This window comes from Nelumbo nucifera, chromosome 7 (genome assembly GCF_055504915.1).
Source record: "Nelumbo nucifera cultivar China Antique chromosome 7, China Antique-T2T, whole genome shotgun sequence".
NCBI classification, from domain to species: domain Eukaryota; kingdom Viridiplantae; phylum Streptophyta; class Magnoliopsida; order Proteales; family Nelumbonaceae; genus Nelumbo; species Nelumbo nucifera.
In genome coordinates, this window is record NC_142655.1 from 26,479,578 (window position 1) to 26,493,106 (window position 13,529).

The 13,529-nt window shown below is 41.1% G+C and overlaps 1 protein-coding gene across 4 annotated transcripts; it reads right to left on the reverse strand.

Annotated features, from left to right (window-relative positions):
* Positions 1-2,787: 2,787 nt before the first annotated feature.
* LOC104593424 (ABC transporter C family member 10-like) lies at positions 2,788-13,529 on the reverse strand. 4 transcript variants are annotated; one of them, XM_010253252.3, is made up of 13 exons: positions 12,939-13,527; positions 12,272-12,355; positions 9,852-11,937; positions 8,955-9,275; positions 8,787-8,873; positions 7,432-8,019; positions 7,185-7,349; positions 5,898-6,192; positions 5,472-5,686; positions 5,076-5,381; positions 3,761-3,824; positions 3,438-3,677; positions 2,788-3,316 (listed from the first exon to the last, which is right to left on the reverse strand). In XM_010253252.3, exons 3-13 carry the CDS (start codon positions 11,907-11,909, stop codon positions 3,204-3,206), a joined length of 4,452 nt encoding a protein of 1,483 aa, XP_010251554.1. In that variant the 5' UTR covers positions 11,910-11,937; positions 12,272-12,355; positions 12,939-13,527; the 3' UTR covers positions 2,788-3,203. The 4 variants fall into 4 exon arrangements, with proteins under 4 accessions (XP_010251554.1, XP_010251556.1, XP_010251557.1 ...); XM_010253254.3 differs by lacking the exon at positions 12,272-12,355; XM_010253255.3 differs by lacking the exons at positions 12,272-12,355; positions 12,939-13,527 and adding an exon at positions 12,079-12,103.

The following is a 13,529-nucleotide window of genomic DNA, read 5'->3' on the forward strand; positions in this document are numbered from 1 at the left end:
TCTCGTTTGGATTCCCCTTTAGGCGAGGTGGCCACTTTACGTATGGGGCGTCTTTGATCGTCATCAAGATCTCGGTCCGCCTCGTGTTTAATGGAGTGTAATCCGTCCGAACTGCTAAGGGAGCTCGGGACGGCTGGCTTGGCTTCGCCTCCCGGGCGGGGTTTCTTCTATCGCCTGGGTTGGAGGGCTCACCTTCTCTTTTCCTTTTCTCGATCCCGCCTTCGGTCCTTTGGTTGATCTCTTCCTCTGTTCTCATGAACTTGTTCACGAGCTTGAGGAACTCGACCATGGTCGTAGGCTGGTTAGCTACCATGTGCCATTTGAACTCCTTGTGCGTTACTCCTCTCTTGGCCGCCGCGAGTTGTACCGCTGGGTCTAATCGCAGTATCTGCAAGCACGCTTCATTGAACCGCTTGATGTAGCCCTGGATGGATTCTCCTTCTCTCTAGACTATTCCGAAGATGCTTTCCTCAATTCTGGGGCACCGCTTGCTGGTAACGAAGTGTGCAGTGAAGACCTGCACGAACTGGGTCCAACTTCTTATTGATCCGGGGGCTAGGTTCCTGTACCAGGTGCGGGCTACACCCCTGAAGGTGGTGGTGAAGGCCATGCACATGCATGATTCACTGGCCCTAGCGAGGTGCATTTGGGACTAAAAAGCATCGACGTGGTCGTTGGGGTCAAAGGACCCATCATACTTGTCCAAAGGTGGGAGCTTGAAGTCTCTGGGCATGGGGACTGCCAGGAGTTCTGATGCGAGGGGGGAAGGAACTGAGAGAATTGGGGCAGCTTTTACCTCATCCGAGCTCGTCTCTTCCTTACCTCTGAGCTCGGGTAGGACACGGGTGGCAGTTCGGCGACTTCGCCGACGCCTTCGTTGAGTGGGCCTGGTGCTGGCGCTGCTGGCTTCTGTGTTGCCGAGCTCGATGGGCCCAGAATGTTGGTAGTCTGCTGCTAGGGTGCTGAATCGGTTCTCTGTGAGTGGGAACTCAGGCTTGGAGCATCGAGGTACCGACTTTGCGGGTGAGGTTCCCGACCGGCCTGGGGATGAGGCCTGGCTGTTAGGGGGGTTCTGGAGCTGGGAGACTTCTCCTCGGTGAGGGTGTCCGCCCTGAGGGGAGGCCTTAACCGGCTTCGGAGCAAGTTGCCGAGGTGGAAGCAGTGACTAGCTCAGGGGTAGTTGGGGGAACTGTTGCTGATAGTGATGTTGAGAGAGGTGGTGTAGTACCTAGTGTTGCTGGAGTTGATGCTGCTGGAATTGTTGCATTTGGGCTTGCATTGCCCGTATGCATTGCATCAAGTCATCAAACTGGCTCTGGCGGGTTGCGAGGGAACAACAGTTGGTTCAGCAAAAGTTGTTTCGATAGGGAGTGGAAGAGGGACGTTCATGGCAGGAAGGTTTACGGGCGCCACTGTTTGTGGCGCATTCAAGCAGGGGATCCCATCCACCGGAAGGGGGATGGTGAACTGTCCGGTGCACACCACAATGACTTGGAGTTGTTCCCCGGTGGCGTTCGTCTCTATGCCACGTCCGACATTGCTAGAAGAAGCCATGAGTGTTGGGGTTTTTGGAAGAAGAGGACGTTATGAGAATTTTAGAGGGAGGCTTTTAGAAGCGTTCCCACAGAAGGCGCCAATTGATGGTGCGCAATCCGGCTGGTCCTAGCTGTCAACGACCTTGCCTCTGAACGGAGCTACAGGGAACCTGAAACGGAGAAGATGAGGAAACACTGGGGGGAACCCAGTGAGATTGCTCCGAAGCTCAAGTTAGAATTCTCTCAAAGGCAAGATAAAACCAGATGGCGCAAAGTTCACATACCTCGTTTTGGGGGGGTAGGGAGCCTTTTATAACCACCTCGCGCACTTACTCCTAAGCTTCTGTCAGGTCGGGTATGATTATCCCTGCACTCCTGCCAGTTCAGGTGTCATAACCTCTGCTGGGACAAAACCGCCACTGCTCTCTTTGTCGGAGCCGTCTCTACAACTGGAGACGGCGGTAGCAGGTGGCGGTGGCAGGTGGTCGTTGGAGTGCGGCTGTCAGGCGTCAGATCCCAAGTCGGTCAGGTGCAGTGCTCCTGGGTACGGATTTCCTCGGTGTTAGGTGTGGTACGGTTCGTTCAGTTTGGCGTCCTGGAAGCGAAGTACTGGAGTGGTGAGCGAGGTGAAGTCTTGAGTTCGGATAGAGGTGTGTCTCGAACTGCCATGGGGCGGACCAGTTCGGGTCATTGCCTTGTGCGAGGCTCGGGGCCTAAGGGAGAGTTCGGGCTCTTTGTAGGGAGTTCGGGCTCCTGGTAGGGAGTTCGGACTGTTGGTTTCTCCCTTCGGTGCTTGCGCCTTGGGCGCGCTGTTGTGCCGAACTGTTGCCTTTGCCACGTGTTGAGTGATTACGAGGTCGGGCCAAATCTTCCTTCATCACCAATCGACCAAGGAAAAGTCTTTTTGAATCACTCATAGTGACAAGAGTCCACAAATTGTTGGAATAGGGTTGTCGTCGTAACCTCCTAAAGTCCCTTGTCTCACTCCACAACTAAAAAGAAAGAAAAGAAATCATAGCCTTGTATTCTCTCTTCACAATGCTTTGATACCATGTTTTAATGCTTTAGTCCTTGTGTTGTAGTCCTAGTTTAAAGAGAAAGAAGAAAAAGAAAGAGAAAAGAAAGAAGAAGAGAGAAAGGAAAATAATGATCTAGACTGCAGAGACTTGATTCAAAGAATATTATTCCCCTAATTAAGTGTGGGAATATGTAACTTAAACTAAGACAAAGAGGCAAAAAACAACTTAATAAATAAGAGAAGATTAAAGTAACCCTATTTATCCGGCTCTAACATTTTACAACCTGAGATCATTACCTCGCTCTCTCTCTCTTAAAAAGTGGCTTCACTCACACTTGAATTTACATCCTCATGCTTGTCAACCTAACTGATTTTTCATTTTAGATAAGAGAAGATTAAAGTAACCCTATTTATCCGGCTCTAACATTTTACAACCTGAGATCATTACCTCTCTCTCTCTCTCTCTCTCTCTCTCTCTCTTAAAAAGTGGCTTCACTCACACTTGAATTTACATCCTCATCCTTGTCAACCTAACTGATTTTGCATTTTAGATGATATATTATACATCAAGAAAAATTCCAGGTAGTTCCCCTTCATTTGTTTTCTCTGGGACCAGTCCCTTGCAAGCTTTTCTTGTCAGAAATACAGCTTCAAGTCAAAGCAGCACAGTAGATCTGAGACCAATACTCTTTGACAAGCTGCCCAAACAAGGAGCCTTCTCTTTCCATCAACTTCTTTGGCTCATCAAACTCCACTATTTTTCCTGAGAAAGAGAAAGAGTAGCCTTAGCATTTTCTGTTTCGTGTCCTAATGAGGACCAGAGCATCTGACATATATTAAGGGGAGTATTCCCTGTTATAAAAGTTTGAAGTTGTGAAACTCACCATCACTGATAGCAAGCACCATTGTGGAATTCATCACTGTGGGTATCCTGTGAGCCACCGTTATAACGGTGCAATTTGCAAATTCAGTCCTTATTGTTTTCTGGAGAATGGTGTCTGTTGCATTGTCTATTGATGCAGTGGCTTCATCAAGAACCAGTATCCTGCTTCTCCTTAACAGAGCACGGCCCAAACAAAATAACTGTCGCTGTCCCATGCTCCAGTTTGATCCATCTTCTACAACTGCAATATCCATTGTACTTTGTAAACACAAAATTACAGTTCCTGGTAAAATGGAAAAGCAGACTAGATGCTCAAAATCTTACCCAATGAATCCAGACCACCTTCTTTCTCTAGAACAGCTTCTCGAAGCTGACATTTTCTGAGAACCTTTCAAACGGCATAAAAATGATGTAACAGTGAGCAACAGCAGGATAAAAGTGGCAACTTTATTTCTAGTAACTTTTGGGACAAATGTCTAAGTTGAAGTAAAACTAACTATGCAATTGTGTACTTCTGAGATGATCAAGCCCTTCAATTAGGCTAATATCATTATCATTATTACATTAATAAATCCTATTGCTCCATGTGCATAGCTTAACGGGCAACCTGTGCAAGGGATGATTCATGCCAACAATGCACTGGAGTTACGTAGGATTTTCTTCATCAAATCTGGAATTCATCTGAATAAAAAGTTAACAAGGAAGTTGAAATTACTTTTTAATAGAAAATCAGCGGACTCCAACTCAACCAACTTGGAAACATCAAGACAAGAAAATAGGTGGCTGATCAAGATAAAGTAAATGAAAGCAAGGGAGTCTTGAGCAATTTTTTCTCTACAGCTTGATATCTCCCTTTGCCAGATGGCTGCCTTTAATTTATTGTGCAAAGGATGATACAGCATCTTTTCTGTAGAAAGGGCAGAAATATCAAAAGGAGACATTATACAATAATGTCCTGGCTACCCAGGGTGTTGGGAGGTGTGGACTGGAAACTGACCTAACCTTTTTCATTTTTTGCATGAAGGGGCAGAAATATAGCCAAAATGTTTCATGGCAAAACTTTTTGCCCCTTTTACATTAAAACAGAAGCAATATACGGAAAATGGTCTTAACTAACAAACAAAATTTTGACAAGATGTTCTCACAGGATCTCACACGAAGAATCCCACAAACTGTAGTGTTTGGACACCTTGATCTTGGAACCATAGATCCTTCGATGTAATGCTGGATCCCAAAAAATTACTTTTCCAATCTAAACATTACACAACCTGCATTGCTAGATCCTCAGCACCAGAACATGTAAGACCATTTAACATGGTAATATGTGAATTACCAGTGTCAGGACCACTAGTATTAAGAGCAACAGCAAATTAGGCTGTGCTTTGCATGCTTTAAGGGAATTATTTTGATGAATTTTGTGATTCTAAGAATCATTTTTACGTTTGGATTTATGAAAATTGATGGAACCAATTCCCTATTTCTGGGCCTCAAAACTCATTCTAAGAATTGATTCTTTGAAAATAACAAAATAGCTTCAAAAAAGATTTAGTTTTGGCTCAGGAATCATTCGCCAAATAATGATTATTTTGGAAGAGAAATTTAACCAAATTACCAAACATAGCCTCAGAAGATATAGTACCTCCCATATTTCCTGATCAGTATGTTGTGATAGAGGATCCAAATTATATCTAACAGTTCCATTAAAAAGAGTAGGATCCTGAGGTATTATCCCAAAACGTGATCTCAGATCATGAAGCCCAATGGTGGAGATGTCGATGTCATCAATAACGATTTTTCCTCCTGCTGGTTCTACGAGACGAAACAGAGCACCAATTAGAGTTGTCTTCCCACTGCCAGTCCTGCCAACGATTCCAATTTTATCCCCACCTTCAAAAGTGCAACTGATCCCATGAAGAACAAGTGGAGAATCTGGCCTATATCTTATCTGCTCAATATTAATTTCTCCAATGGATTAGTTTTCAATTAATAGTGAAGAGGAAGAATGAGCACAATGCTCACAAAACACACAATATACCTTCAGGTCACAGATCTCCACTCTACCAACAGCAGGCCAATTGTGTGGGGGCTGGTTTTCTTCTATGATTTCAGGTGCTTCACTGGGAATGTGCATGTACTGGTCTAGTCTCTCTACAGAAATTATGTAATTTGACAGTATGCACTGATTTTGAATGGAGAAAACAAGGGCCATGTTCATTGAGAGACCATAAGATAGTGCCATTCCAATAAATCCTGTAGTTAGAAGTTGGTAATCAAATGGTTCAGCAAACAACCATACATGCAGGGATCTGTGGTTTTTATATTAGTTTCCACTTAAATAACACTTCTACTGATATTGAAAGGTTTATATAGATATCAATAATACATGCTTATATACCAGTGGCAAATTACAAAATCAAGTAAATAGGCAAGATATATGAAGGGGAAGACAACAGATGCTTACCAGAGCCAAAAGTTCCCGGAGGAAGCAAAACCATGGCAAGTGCTGAGGCAGAAAGGACAGTGGCACTCAGTGTTTCTAAACGCTGAATCAACCACTCATTTGCTGAAAAGTTGTGAAAGAATGGACTGGCATTTATGTCAATGAGGTCCAGATTCTTGGAAAAAAAACGTTCTTCCTCCTCAAAAGCTCTGATTGTCATAGCTCCTGCTATGGATTCTGCTAGATGGTTCGCTACCAAAGACTTGGTTGTGCCATTTATTCGCATTAATTCTTTCGCAGAAGCATAGTAGTATCTCTATGGATTAAAAATTAAGTTATCATGAGAAGGATATAAAAATAACAAAATCAACCTGTAGAGCACTCATGCTCCAACAGGAGGATGGGAAGATAGATACAGTTTTTCCTGCTTCTGCCACACTTAAAGCAAGTAGTGAACACATGGCACAAACTCTTAACATTTACCCAGTAGTATAATAATAGATTTGGTGGTTCAGAAAATCTGACTGGGGATGAATACTTGCCACTGGAAATCACTTTTTATATCTAAGCAACTCAGACATTATGTGCTTAAAAATCTCCAAAACTTTTAAGTTTTATAGCATACAAAATGTTTTAAATCGCGGAGGTGTGACGCGAGGCATTCCACTACCTAGAGGTGTGAGGCGTAATTCAGAACGCAAGGGGCATAAGCCTCTCGAACACAAGGAGGCGTAAGCCTCCTTAAGAGGAGGGGGTTAGGATGAGGATGAAGAGGAAGGGGGGATCTCATTTTTTCTTTATTTTTAATAAAAATCTTTTATATTAAGAAGAATAAAGATGCATAGCCACTTTCTTTCCCCTTATCTTTTCTTACCTTCCCTTTCCTTTCCTTTTCTCTTTTTTTCTTCTCTTTCTTTTTCTTTCTCTTCCCTATTTTTCCTTTCCTTTCCTTTCCTTTCCTTTTTTTTCTTTTTTCTTTTTTTTTTGTCTTTTTATATCAGATGTGCATGAGGCGCATGAGGCGTACACCTCTAGCACGCCTCATGAAAAAAGCACAAGAGGCGTACGCCTCAGAGGTGTCAGCACCTCTGGCATACGCCTCAGGGCATTTTGGGAGCACCTTGCCTGGAGGCGCACCTCCAGGCGTACGCCTCCCACGCCTTTTAAAACACTGCATACAATGGAAGGTATGATGATTCCTACATTTCCTGGATAATGAAGAGGCAAGGAAGACTATATCTTGAGATCCTAAAAATTTCTATAAAATATTTATCTTATCACTGCACTTGTTAATTAATATATTATTACCTGTAGGCGTATTGTCAGATAAACCATTGGTATAGAGACAAACAGGACTTGCCAGGTAACAACAGCCAGCACTCCTAGATTGGCATATGAATTTATAGTAGACGCAAGTGAAAAGACTAAACTGAATGGTACATCAAGGTCAACGATACTCAAATCAGAAGCAACCTATAAAAGAAGAATAAAGTTAATTTAGATGAAATCTCCTCAGGCATAAATTGCAATGGAATTTGGTGTTAGAAATACTTACCCGACTCAATATCCTTCCCAGAGGTGTAGAGTCATAAAAGGACATGGGTGCACGGAAAAGGGAATTCAGTAGCTGAGAAAACAAGGACTTAGACGACTGGATACCCAAAACAACAACAGAAAGAGATCTAATAAGCAAAACGAATGCCGAGGCAAATCCAATCGCCAAGTACACTAATATTAGCTGCAATCTGCTAACATGAGGGTTCTGAACGTTAGCAGCCATCCATGAGTTCTGTAATATCTGTCCAGTCACAAATGCAAGGTGAAGGAGACCTGCGAAGGAGAAGTAAAAGAATCCCTTGTTCTGATTTAGATACATTATGTAAGGCTTAAAGCCCGTATCTCCTGCTTCTCTCTCTTCTTGCTTAATCAACTGATCTCCTACTGGTTCTTTGAACTGTTTCTTTGTATGAGACTTCTTAATATCTTTAGCAGAGATTTCATGTCTCCGGGGAGAAAGAACCCCAGTTAGCCTTTCAGAACCAGCAGTTTCCTTGTGTGCATTTACAAGGCCCCGAAATTCTTGACTACAGGCTAATAACTGGTCATAAGGTGCAGCATGTAGTATTTTCCCATCTGACATTAACTGTGAAAATGATTAGTTCATTACAAAATAATTGCATAAAGTTAATAATATCATACTGTTGGGAAGGATATGAAAGCTTCCTTTATGAATAGATCAAGGAAATTAATTTATTTGTAAAAAAACACATTCCTAATTATTGTAGCCTCCGTTTAAAAGTTGTTACTACTGCTACTAAAATCAACACAATATGCAAAAGCAATTTGGAAAACTAAATGGCTTTATTAGGTCAGGAAATTTAGTGATTTCTGATAATTGGTAGCATTTCTCCTGTCAAAGATTAAGAGAGAAAAGGGGGAAGATTGAATGATGAATTTTAAGCCCCTGATTCAATTTACTAAAGATCCACAATGAAAGAAATTTCAATCACATATATGTACCCTCCCATACAAATATCTAACTTAATTTCCAAGGTAATTTTAACAAACAGTTTTCTACTGCAAGTAATGCCTTGTTTGATACTTCAAGGAAAGTCTGACTGGTAGTGCTTTGGGGTTAAGCTGCATTGGTTGGAAAGAACTAGTTTTAACCAATTAGATGATTGCCAATTAGCTCTTTTGATGAATACAAATGTTTCATTCTTGACCAGAGAAAATAACAAAATTTTTAGGTTAGCAAGGTTTCTTGCAACTAAAAAAGATGGTGCTAGAAATGCATAGTTCCAAAAATAGGTAAACTTGAATTTATTATAAAAGGTAACGAGGTATTATAAGCATTTTCTTCATTTTTAGACAAGGAAGACAAACACAGGTGTTAAATTGTCAACTAACCAAAACAGATTCAAATGCAGGGAGAAAATCAACTTGGTGGGTCACAAGTAAGACAGTTTTCCCTGACAGAGCTCCCATTACATATTCCTGCAACAACCCAAATGAGATTTCAATATGGATAGTAGCCATAGAAGTATAAACTGCATGGACAAGAGAATATGTTATTACATTAAACAGGCTAGTGGCAGTATGTGCATCAACAGCACTGAATGGATCATCCAAGAGATAAATATCAGCATCATGATACAATGCACGAGCAAGTTGAATACGTTGCTTCTGACCACCACTTAGATTAACTCCTCTTTGTCCTATTTCAGTGAGATCACCAAAGGGTAGCAACTCAAGGTCCTTTACCAAGGAACATTTCTCAAGTACTTCTTGGTATCTTTTCCTATCCATGATGGACCCAAATAAGATGTTTTCTTGTATTGTTCCTGTTTGGATCCATGCATTCTGAGAGACATATGCAATCTTTCCATAAGCTTGAATCTGTTGAATGAAGAAAAAGGAGCCAAATTACTAATAAATGATTATTGAGCATAGTCTGTGGGTTAATTGGAAAACATATTAAGTGAGCAGACAACTCTTCCAACATAGGAAATACAAAACAGAATAAAATATGCTACTAATCTCATCATATATTTGAGTTAAAATTATATACATCAATGAGGTGTACGGGTGCAAGTCAGTAACTGATTTGAAGAATTTCCACTGCATCGGGCCCAGGCCCTCAGGCCAGGCCCATTCAAATTTTAATAAATGCTTAACCTGAGCCCACCCAAGTTTCACCCCCTGCTTTATTGAGGATAGAAAAGCATTATTTGTTTATTAGTTATTAATACAAGTATGTCATAGCTTATATTGGAGATCAGTATGTGATGTAACTTAAATAGAACATGGAATCAATAGACGTATGAAGAAATTGGGCTATTTTACCATGTGTATCAGAGTACACCTTTACAAAGAAGTGATGTTGCAAGGTAAGATGCATGCAACAGAGAATCATTGTAAAATTAAGGCATTTCTTTCTCAACTACATAAAAGAGAAGGTGAATACAAACTTACTGTGCCCTCAATACTGGGAACCTCTCCAAGAATTGCTGCTAGAAGGGTAGATTTTCCTGAGCCAACTTCTCCACATATAGCCACTTTTTCACCAGGTTTAACCTTTAAATTAATGTTTGTTAGTGTGGGCTTCAATAGATTCTCTTCCCATGAAAGATTGGTCACCTTGACAAAAATTGAGTACTCAAGCTCCTCCACATTGCACTTCTTTCTGGCATTTCCACTATGTAGCTCAGGTGCCTCAAGAAACTTCATAATCCGTTCAAATGCAACCTTTGCTTGAATGACAACTCCAATAACATCAGGGATTGTTCTAACAGGGTCCTGAACAAGCCGTAAAGTTGCTATAAATGTAAAAACATTACTAGCATAGAGAGGAGTTCCAAGGAGATAGCATGTTCCAAAAGTAGCAGCCGAGACCAATACAGGAGATGACCAAAAGAGAAAGGTATTATATGCTTTTCGCAGTTGAACTGCTGATAGCCATTTAATTTCCTCCTTCCTCAAACTTTCTATTGCATTCTTGAAGTGGGTCTCCCATGCATAAAGTTTCAATACTTTCATGTTAACAAGAGCTTCAGAACTAAGTTTCATCCTCTCATCTTGTGCCACCATGAGCTTAGACTGGAACTTGTGCTGCAGTTTAGCCAGGGGAGCATTGCAAAGCACGGTAAGTACTATTACAATCATGGCTGCAATTGTTGCAAGTCCGACAGCACGGAAAAGAATCACTAATGCAATGCACAGCTGAAGGCTTGTTGTCCATGTCTGATGGAACCAAAATGGGAATTCACCTATCCTATAAGCATCTACAGTGACATAATTTGTGATCTCTCCGGATGAATGCATTATTTTCTCTGCATTTGAGAGTTTCAGTTGCTTTCTGTAAATAGCTGCTGAAAGCAAAGACCTTATTTGAAGGCCTATTAATCTTGTACGGAAGTACCATTGCCTCTGGGATAAGGACTCTAAGCATTTTGCAAAGAATAGTAATGCTGCCAATATATAGCCCTCATATTTGAAGGCTGCTTTTCCTTCAGCAACCTCGATGAAAGCATTAAGAAGCAGAGGACCAGCAGACAAGGTAAGTACTTTTAACAATGCAAAGAACCCAGAAATTAAAATCTCTCTCCATTGGCAATACACTATCGCCCACAAAATTGAAGGTGGAGTACATGGTCTACTTTGTTTTTGTTTGTTCAATTGTTCCAAGAAGATCAAATAACCTGTTTCTGCTCTATCTAACTCACGCAATTGAGGTATGTCTTTATCTTGAAGTGTTTTCTCCTTACCTTTCTTCATCAAGGGATTCAACCACCAAAATGACATCCTACTGAAAAATCCAGCTTTGGAAAAGGGAGTCACATTGCCACAGGAATCAAATTTACTAATGCCTTTGTTTTCATCATTCAAGGGTTCATATAGAGAATCCATGCTGTCCATTTGAACAGCTTCCCCATAGTCATAACCTTTATAAGCACATAGCAGAAACAGAATTGCCCCTGGAAAGGATAATACATCTAGCAATGTTTTAACAGATACTTCTTTGCCTACAATTGCAACAACTAGAGACGAAACAGTTAGAAATCCTGCCAGAAAGGAAGCAATTATGGACCAGAGCCTCAAAAAGGCCTGTGGAAGTTGTGTTCCCTTAAAACTCATGGTTAAACACAGTAGCAACCATGTGAATCCATGAAATAACACCACTAGCCATGGATGCGGAGGTAAAATAGTATGTGCATTTCTCAATGTCTCTTCTAAGCTCCAGACCCCGTAACTCAGGTAAACTAATCCCAATCCACCATTGAAAATTGTGGAAGATATCTGTAAAGAGTGAATGCCTTGAAAGCGGGTGGAAGGATGAATTGATCTTGGCAATGTCTTGCAAACAAAGTTAAATAGGAACAATAACAGAAGCACAATATCAACAAGAATGACCAAGATGTGGTTGATACATGATGAAGGATGGAAGATGGACACCAAAAGAGAACTGCAAGGTTTTCCACCACCATATGAGCAATTGGATTTCCCACAGAAAACAGTCCAGAGATCCTCCATACTTCTTTATCTCTTTGCCCTTCACACCCTACATTCAAATGCAAAAGAGAAATTTAGGGAAAAAAAGAAATGAAAGAAATTATTTTAATGCGACTATACGTGGAGATTTATAGATGGTAAAATAAGAACTTCTATGTTATGCTTGTAAATGGTTTCACTCAATAATTACTTGTTGAAGAACAGAGGTGAATGAGGAGCAACCTCAGTTTCCAAAAAGAATGACTTCTTTCGACTTGGCCCAAAATGTAACTGTTTGGGGAATTTTGCATTTCTCTATAGAGGTTATAGAAAGTGAGAAAGAACCAGGCACTAAAAGGAAAAGAAAATTGATGGAGGCAAATGAACTCCAGGTGATCACACACCTCAAATTTTCTAGATGCTCCTTTTTTTTTCCCTTGCTCTTGCTCCAAGAGTAGTAATTTCTAACGGCTAATGGGATGTTGTTCCTGCGGAAGAGCAGCATTAGCATCAAATACAACAGAAAATCCTAGACAACACTCATTCAGAAGGTGAGTTACTAATCTGGTAATGAGCTTTGCAGCATCGCAGAAAAAGAATAAATGAATGAATAAACAAAGAAAATCCGGAAAAGTAATCCATAATCATGGTCCTATAAATTTGTTTTCAAGTACAGTTCAGTCTAGTATTTGTTCACTTGATTTAAAAACAATATTTAGTTATTTAGTTGGGCTTCACTAAAACGAAAGGGATGAAACAAACTTAGACGAGCTCCGGGTGAACAGAACTTGAAAAATCCAATAACAACCTCAAGTCCTCAACACCCACTTTGACCAGATTAACTAGTGATTTTAATCAGTTAAGCATCAAGGTGAGAGACGACTCTCAGAACGAAAATAAACAAGAGAAATCCGAGATGATATTCAAATACAGGCAAACAGAAAAATCCATAACAAAAATATGCTTAACACATACATGAACAGAAAAATCTAACTGAAAATGTTCACATAAAACAACCGCAATTGAAATTTCACATTATTCAAAAAAAAAAATCCAAAAGAATGAACCTACTGAAGACTCTGAAGCAGTCGGTCAGGGAGGCAAGGTTTCGAACCCTCTAATCAAATGACTCAGCGTCCACGTAGATCAAAGTAAAACAAATTAGACAACACCTCACGAAACCCGAAGCTCCCGGGAACAGGTGAAACAATAAAAACAGGAAACAGAGAAAATTGCAGTATTGCACAGTTGCTGAAAGAGAAGGAGAAGAAGAATCGAAATCTCCTCCTCTCCGGTTTCCGCAGCGGCGGGAGCAAGCTCGGAAACCAAGGAAGGAAGACAAGTCAAGCGAGCGCGAATCTTTGTTCTTTATATATGCACACAGGTATCGTCGTGTTCGTTCGTAATAGTCTGACATATCGTCATTGCTCACGTAGACCAAGAGAGGACGACAACGACAAGACAACCGAATTCGTCTTTGATCTTTCGATTCGAGGGTTCTTGATCGTTTCCTGTCGTCCGTCCATTAATCGTACCACCGATTGGTGGAGTTGAAGTAGGAGAGAGACCCTGTTGTCGTAATGCTGTGTGGAGTGTCCACTATCATTGCAGAATCAGCCCAAGAAAGTGAATCAGAGTTTCCGATTCATCGGACTCTTCTTC